Source organism: Morus notabilis, unplaced genomic scaffold, assembly GCF_000414095.1.
Source record: "Morus notabilis unplaced genomic scaffold, ASM41409v2 Scaffold196, whole genome shotgun sequence".
Taxonomy (NCBI): Eukaryota; Viridiplantae; Streptophyta; class Magnoliopsida; order Rosales; family Moraceae; genus Morus; species Morus notabilis.
The window spans coordinates 12,619-21,229 of NW_010361517.1; the positions used below are offsets into that span (position 1 = coordinate 12,619).

The window sequence follows — 8,611 nt, forward strand, 5'->3', positions numbered from 1 at the left end:
CTAAAAGAAACATACAAAAATAAAAAAGTGAGCCAGGGCGAGAGTTTTTGGACCCGTTTAGTACACTGATTTGAGTTTTTAATTCGAGTTGAGATGTAATTTTATGTGAGAGCTTTTTACTGTAGTAAAAAAGTTAGATGCGACTGTTTCTAAGAGCTTTTTACTGTAGCAAAACTCAAATTCTAAATTCGAATCGATAAAATGAATGAGGCATTTCTAATTTTCTCAAAATTCAATCGGCACAAGATCTAACATGTTTAAGAAAGAGAAAATGAGACGAATACTCTTTGGATGGCATGAGTCTGGATTTTTATCATTTATTCTTGATTAATACATTTCTTAGTTAAATAACTACATTAGTCAAAAGAGTACTAATCAAGAGTAAGAGATAAAAATCTAAACTCATGCACTTAAGGTAAGTTCAACATATAAAGAGCACAAATTTCAGCAATAAATATCTAAGTATTTGCACCAACTAGGGTTTGTACGCATTCCTTAAAAAATTTGGATCCTCTAGTGATACATTTTGTTGTTTTTTTTTTTTCCTAAAGAAATTTTGAGAAATCGGGACAAATTATCACCTAATTCAAAGAGGTAAGCAAACGACTTCACATGGATGAATTTGACCAGCCTCCAAAAATTCCATGTCCAAAACCGAATAATCCTATCACAAGAGCTTTGTGAAATAGGGGAGTTTATGCATGTGTTTCATGTTATTAGCATTATAGTGTTTAGCCAAAGCCCCTAGTCATGCAGCATTTGCTGCTAGCGGCTGAAAAATGGAGGACCCCAAAATTGCATTCAATTAGTGAGTCATGAATTCAACCCCACAAAAAAATAAAAATAAAAATAATAGATGAATCTTCAATCATGAATCATAATACATAATATTTGGAGTACATAAAGTCTAGATTGATAAATTTGGACCACTGAATCAAACCTACTTTCCTTCCTCCTGTTTTTAAACCTTGCAATTGGGAACAAGCATATATTGCAAGCTTCTTCTTTATGGTGATTTTGACTTCCAAACAATCTTTTTTTATACTCTCTATTTCTCTTTGGCTGGTCATATATATACAAAACCTGTTAATTTGAATTGACACGAGAGGTTTGTGCAGTAGTACAAACTGACCCACCACCATACTTTGGACCAAATATCCATTGCCAAAAAAAAACAATATAATCAAGTCGGCCGATTTGTATATTTCCACTACATGGTATGAAACATTGAGCTTTGAACTATTATTTCTTGCTAATTATGCTGAATTAAACTCCAATTCTAGTGACTAATGAAACTCCACTTTGTGGTTGATTGGCCGTGATTTGTTGTCTGTTTGTTGATGTACCAAAACTGTTATAAATGAGCAAGTATAGGACAGAACATGGTTTTTCTTAGCAATAAATGAATGGGGATAAGCACGTACATTTTAAGCATTGTAAAAGCTCAATCATGAAATGGACAATCCTAATCCGGTTCCTACAATTAAAGAAAAAAGGACATGCATCTTTAAAGTCTCTCCGAGACTTTTTCCTACGAGCCCATTTCTCACACGGCAGCTTCCTAACTCATATGGGAGATTTCTGAGTAAGCAAGCAAAGATATATGTTGGACTTTCCGGAGTTTGAAACTTTCAAATGCCAAACATCCCGACTCATGCGAATGAGGGCGGTGATGCCATGCGACGCGGACCACCTGCCTACTCCCCGAATTCAGAATATATCATGCTATGATAATAATGTTCATGGGAGCTTCTAAGTTGAGACCCTTTAAAAAACTCAACGGTAGAACACTCTGTCTGTTTTGACCGTTAAATTAAATTTTTAGTAGTTAGATCTGTACATGTTTATATTAAAAATTTACAGTGCGTCATACATAAATACTCTATTTATAGATCTGACTGTTAAAAATATAATTTAATGGTCAAAATAGAATGTTCCACTAGCAATTTTTTTAGGGAGTCTCACCGTAAAAAAAGCCTAATGCTCATATATCAACATCATTATATCTTCTTCTTTTTTTTTCTTTATGTTGTGCTCAAAATCTTCTCATTTGACTTGATGAGATTAACAATATATTTCTAGCAATCCTTAACAACCCACTATACGTGTGTACATGCATGTGTGTGTGTGTGTATATATATATATATATATATATATATAAATGAAGAGTGTAATAGGATCCCTGGCAGTTTAAATCTATATATTATTTACCACGCAATACCCACTAAATGAATATTGAAGACCACGCTACTTGCCGTACGCCCTCAATATCTCCACTATCCTTGTTGAAAATTTATTTGCCACACAATCCGGAAACCAGCTATTACTTCACAACAAAAACTGATTAGCTGGGGCACCGGATTGGATTAGAGAAAACTTAACCAAATCTTGTTTGACAATTTCTGGTGGGGGCCTACCAATACCGTGGAAAAAGACTAGAGAAAGTTTATTCTCTTTCCCAAGCATGAGTAAATGCACCAAATTATCGCTTGGGGAATAAGGTGATTTGTGTCTACTCTCTTGGTGAGAAAGGGGTGTTGAGGATCTCTGCATGATAGTGTGCAAGCCAGCCCATGTTGGGCTGCACAACCCACTAATAAAAGTGTCTATTCCAAGGCGGGTTTTTTGGTTTTTTTTGGTTTTTTTTTTTTTGAGGTGCTAATTACATAGAACTAAACCTGCTTTAATGGAAGTTGATGAGAGCTTAAAGGAAAAGGTTGCTTAATTTACCATTGCTAGCTTTTGTTCAAGATTTTTTTAGCCAGCATTAGGAACTACATTTTTGAAACAGATTAACGAGACAAAAATGATGTTTAAATTTTTGAATGAACAATGAGATGTTAAACTGAACTTTATAAAACCTAACCAAAATTTTAAGAATCTTTACTGGAGCATGCTATTTTGCTCCATCGGTGGAAACAATTATTTTCAACCGTTGGATTAATTCTTTAACAGTTATATTTAAATAAATTCGTATTAAAAATTTCCAGCACGCTATACAAAACTGCTCATATTTTAAATTTAACCGTTGAAAAATAATAATAAAAATACAGTTCTTATTAGTGGAGCAAAATATATTGCTCCACTGTAAAGACCACTGAAATTTATGCTTAAAAGAGCTCCCTTTTTTTTTTAGAAGCCAGATGCCTTAACCAGTACTAAACTGAAATAAACTTCAGGAAAACAATGGAAAATAGGTATTCCAATAGTAGGCAACAACCACTGGAAATTTGAAGTTCTGCTTGGATATTTCAACGCATTACTAAGACTGGCAATCCGGGTAGCGACACGACGACACGACTCGAAACCCGCACGAAGTTAGCGGGTTTTGATTTATTATAAATGAGTTTGAGTCATAATTGGGTTGACACGATTAATAAATTGATTGGGTTATAGTTGACCTCCTAACACGAAGTGACACGACTAACTATATGTGTCATCTGTAATCTAATAATATGTTATATAACATAAAAATTTATATGACATATTAAATACAAATAATGTGAATTTTAATATTTGTAAGTAAAATTCATTTATTTTTCTTAAAGGAAAAAATAAATTGATCAATAAACATATTAAATCTGTCTTGACTGTATTAAATAAGTAATTATTATATTAGTTATTTATTCAATATATTAATTTAAACGGATTATACGGGTTGACACGATTAATAAATAAGTTATATTTAAATTAATATTTTTAACACGTTTAATAAATATATCATATTTAAATTAATATTTTTTGATATATCATATTTAAATTAATATTTTTTTATATGATTAATAAATAAGTTAGTATGAACACGACTCACTGACAGTCACCCTTACGCATTAGGATGGGCATTGTTCTAATTGCGATATGAGATCTTTGTGGGTCAAAGACGTGCAGCTCAACTAAGCCCACAAAGGGAAGCAGTTTTTTTGAAGCCCAAGTAAGCAAAAACATCTTTGTCCAGTTATCCGAATCCATTATTTTGTACTTGGTTTTTGTCCACAAGCAATCTGTCTATTCATCACTGATATCACTTCTTTACAAAGTAGTTCGACTCCAATCACTCCATTATTTTGGACAAACTCGATCCCATTATTCATTATTTATTCAATAAGATCCCGTTTATTTCACCGATTTAAATTTAAAATTCAAATTTTATTACATTAAAAAACTCAGAAACAATATATTTAATTTTTTTTTACTACAGTAAAAAAACTCTTACATAAAATCACATATCAACTCTAATTAAAAACTCAAATAACTAATCGAGCTCTAAATTGTCTCCTTAATCATTATTAATCTCATACCACCGATATGTCTGACCTGTAACTGAATCTATATATAATCTATATAATAAATATATATTTATTTTTGTCAAGCGCCTTAGATCAATAATATGAATGATTGCCGAAACTAGAATGAACCAATTCTTATCATCACCCCGACAAGAAAAAGTATTGCTGACCCACATCTGACGAAGTTTGGCAGAGGCAAAAAAAAAAAAAGAAAAAATGCATGATAAATTACTAGGGCTGCTTCAAACTATGCCACTAATAATGGCCACAATGCCTAATACGAGCAGCAAATAAACTGAAACTCTTGAACCGCGTAGATATGAGAATGCTGATACTAACTTAACCTGCCAACTGTAGTTTTTTAACAAAACAAAAAGGGTAGAAAGGGCAAGAGAGAAAAAAAGAAAACAAAGGTGGCAAAGAGCACATATAATAAAATGAGAAAAGATTGCCAAAAAAACAAACTTAAAACCGGCACAAAACATCACAATGTTCTCCCCACGGGGTTAGTTCTTGCCAACCACCTCAGATTTTCAGTTGTTCCAAGCTCTGCACCGCTTCGGACCCTACTGAATCGTTTGTAGTTTTGTCTTCAGTTGCCTCTATATCATACGACGATTTATTCTGTAGAGTAGGAGCAACAACGGCAGCTGGAGGATCTTCTTTCCTAACGGCTACAAGATCATCTTTTCGGACGGTTACAGGATCATCTTTTCGGACTGCTACAGGCTCCTCTTTTTGGATGGCTACAGGATCTTCTTTTTGCACAGCTAAAGGATCTTCTTTTCGAACAATTGAAGAATCATCTCTTCGAACAGGTGGAGCAGCAAATACCGGCACAGCCTGCCTGATGGTGACTTGAGGAGCAATTCGTACTGGTGGCGCACGAATGACCTGATGGGGCACTGCAGCTGGTGGAGGAAGAGGAGGCGCAGAGTACACAGGCACAACGGTCCTCATTGTCACAGGTGGTGCCATGCCATGGCAAGATGCTCTCATTTGACGCATGGGAACAAAAGGAAGTGCTCCAACAGTAAGTGACCTCTGGTGACGGACCCCACGACCTTCTAACGGAGGCTGTGATGGTGTTACAGAACTGTCGCTAAATGCATTTGGCGGAAGTCTGTTTCTAGAAGCTGTCTTTTGACAAATTAAAGGAAGTATTTTTGATGTCGTAGCCAAGGGAGTTTGAGGACTGGTTGGTCTTGGGGGCTGCACTGGAAACTTCTTTGGAAATGGTATTGGGGAATTAGGATTTGCCATCTTTTCCTTCAACCGATAATTTAACAAAGCCCGAGCTATAGTGATCTGCTCCAACTCATCACTGTTCTCTGCCTCAGACGAACTTGCAGTTTCTTTTGCCACTGCCCAGAAAGAGAAACATGTCATTCAGATTTAAGCAAGAAGCCCCAAGTTTAAAATTTAAATTCTCTAAGTTACATGTCCAAATGGAACTGCAATGCTTCCATTAAATATATAAAAAAAAGGGGAAAATGATGGTTAAACCAAATGGAAAATGTAGATGCAGGATCATAGTTGGCCTTTATGTTAAGCCATTCATGCTTGAAAGTCTTGGACATACATTGTTTCAGAGACGACCAAGCTGCCATTGCAGCATTCTTTTCCGCTTGTTTCTTATTCTTTGCAGGTTCTCCTGTGAAAGTGATTCCTGCCAGTTCTACAGTCCCTGTAAATACAGGTAGGTGTCCAAGGCCTGACCTGTATGTTGTATATTGGGGCAACGGAGCTCCAACTCTTTGAGCTATTTCCTGTAAGAGGTTTTTGTACACCCCTGTCTCATCCTGATAGTAATAACAAAAAAAAGTGAACCGTAATCAGTATTCAGACAACACTATTAATAAAAAGCCTCAAATATTTGACGTGCAAAAAATTTAAAAAAAAAAAAAAAACAAATGATCTATATCCCAGAAACTATATCAGCCTTCATTCTTCCTAATTCCTATACCGGTCCAAGAAAAAGAAACTTCTTACATTAGTCCAAGAAGGAGGATGATCAGAAAAACTGTCATAAACAGAAAAAATGCTTCTAAGGGTAGGAAAAGGGTGAAAACAATACATGGTTTGCATGTTTATGATCGCCCGATACCTTCAAAAGAGTTTCCCACAAGGCAAATTAATACATGAATTTAAATGGGTGTATATAAACATGAATATAGAAAAGTAGTAGGTAAATGAGTACACACAAAAATTCACACTGCCTCAAGTTTTTCACCCGGCAGCCAGGATGTTTCCTCATGCTTTTGAATCAAGTAACAGTATCAATTGTGAAAATCTAACGAACAAATCCATCAATGAAGTAGAACTGGAGAAGGCAAGGATACAACCAACCAACCAAGATGTTGATACAAGGCCTAAGATATTGTAATTGATTAGGCTTTAGGTAAAAGTTGAATTAATATGCTTAAACATCAACCTTATTTATTATCCCCGCTCACCAAAATCACCAAATCACAAAAAAAAAAAAATGTTCCTAGTAGACTCATGTTTGAAAATTAATTATATTTCCAATCACCAGACTCCAGACCCAACATTATCAAGACATAATCCACTAGGTACTAAATCTACTATATATACCTACATGTCACTCTATTTCAACGAAGTTTCTTTCAGTTTCTATCCAGCGACAAAGAAAAATCAAAATAGAATAAAAGAAAGTAAAATAACAACGGCAAACTTCCATGTAAGTTCTAGTTAATGCAGAACCAACGCGCTTATGACCCAAAATACCACTCATTTCGAGCAAATTTATTGCCCGCAATATAATCAGAATCTGATGATCACAGCTGGTGGGGAGACATTAAAGACAAGACAAAACCCAGATAGGATCCACTTAAGGAACATCCAGAAGTTTAGTTTCCCTTTTCTTCAGTTAGAAAAATCCCATTTCTTTCTAATAGCAAGGGCATTTCGGTCATTCCATAAAACTCACCACCTACCTACGACCTTCGTGACTTTCAAAGCGAGTCTCACCGGAGATCCGAATCTCCGGCGATCACAGAAGCTCCGGCGCGGCTCACATTAGCAAACAAAATATAAATTATAAATAATAATTTAATTCAATTTTTCAATTTGAAAAAAAAAGTTTAATTTTTTGTTTCTATTTTCTTCCAGCTGTGAAAATTAGTTGAAGGCATTGATCGATCACGGCAGAGAAGATGAAAAGATCGAAAAGAACGAAGAAGTGAACAAAATAGAGAGGGATATCTAGTAGAAAAACCCTAAGTAACTGAACCCTAGGAGAGTCAAGAGAGAGAAAGAGAACTGACGAGGATCCTCGCGGCGAGGGAGTGAGAGGGGCCACGGTTGGAAAGAGAGTTTAGGGCGACCTCGGCGGCGGAGTGTTCGGCCTGGCGGAGAGTTGAGCAGTAGTGAGGGCTCTCGAAGGTCTCGCCGTTGAAGTTGACGGTGGCCTTGAACCTCGGCGCGTGGTCCGGACCTTCTCTAATGCACGTGTACGACGGCAAGTTGAAGCAGCTCCTCTGCGCCAGCTCTTGAAGCTGGTTCTTGTACATTTCTACCTTCCGATTCTCTTCTCTCCCCTCTCTCTCTATCTCTCTACCACACCTTTCTCTCTCCTCTTTTCCTCAAGCTAAGCTCGACCGGAAAATGAGTTTCTCGGAAAACCAGAACAACTCCATCTCAGATCGGATCATAGGGAGGACGTGCTAGGGTCGGAACCCTGCCGGAAACAGGTCTTGAGAGGCTAGCTTCTTGTCCGGTCGCCGGCCGGAGAAAATGGCGGAGGTCCGACGGAGATCAGGCGGTTTTAGGGTTTGTTTCGGAGCTTGGAGAAAGAGAAAGTGAGGTTTTAGAGAGAGAAGATGAGGTTGTGTCCGGTGTGAAGCTGAAAAAGCCGAATACAGAGAGAAAGAGGAGAGAGGAAAAAAAAGGTTGAATTAATGAAGAGAAAGGGTAAAAAATTTTTGGCAGTGGGAATTTTTCTTTTCTTTTCTTTTCTTATGGGGAAAAGGAAAAGAAAAATTATTTTTTTAATGGAAATTTATTAATTGCTTTATTGCTGGGAGTCAACTGGACGTTAGGCCGCTGCATGGATGTGATCTTTTCCTAGATTTTCTAAATTTCTTTTTCCTTTTTGTTTGTTTGTTTTCTTTTTTAAAAAATAAAATAAAATTGTGCATCTGTCTAATTTTCTTTTCTTTTTTTTTTTTTTCCCTCTCCCTAATTTCGCTCAAGTACTGTGTATTTTTTTGTACTTTAATTTTCTATCCCGCAAGACAACTCTTCCCGCCCCAACTATTTCTCTTTTTAACAGCATGACTCCTTTTTCTTTTTCCCAATAGGGA

The 8,611-nt window shown here is 36.2% G+C and overlaps 1 protein-coding gene across 1 annotated transcript; it reads right to left on the minus strand.

The window, feature by feature from the left end:
• Nucleotides 1-4,410: 4,410 nt before the first annotated feature.
• LOC21391039 (double-stranded RNA-binding protein 2) lies at nucleotides 4,411-8,225 on the minus strand. The gene is made up of 3 exons (XM_024166792.1): nucleotides 7,574-8,225; nucleotides 5,869-6,088; nucleotides 4,411-5,650 (listed from the first exon to the last, which is right to left on the minus strand). Exons 1-3 carry the CDS (start codon nucleotides 7,817-7,819, stop codon nucleotides 4,812-4,814), a joined length of 1,305 nt encoding a protein of 434 aa, XP_024022560.1. The 5' UTR covers nucleotides 7,820-8,225; the 3' UTR covers nucleotides 4,411-4,811.
• Between the last annotated feature and the right edge of the window lie 386 nt (nucleotides 8,226-8,611).

Excerpts from the sequence above, each read along its gene's own strand:
- LOC21391039 (XM_024166792.1), bottom strand. The coding sequence starts at position 7,819 with ATGTACAAGAACCAGCTTCAAGAGCTGGCGCAGAGGAGCTGCTTCAAC. Across the intron at positions 6,089-7,573 it reads CCCTCGCCGCGAGGATCCTC|GATGAGACAGGGGTGTACAA; the intron begins GTCAGTTCTCTT and ends TATTACTATCAG. Across the intron at positions 5,651-5,868 it reads TTGGTCGTCTCTGAAACAAT|TGGCAAAAGAAACTGCAAGT; the intron begins GTATGTCCAAGA and ends CTTTCTGGGCAG.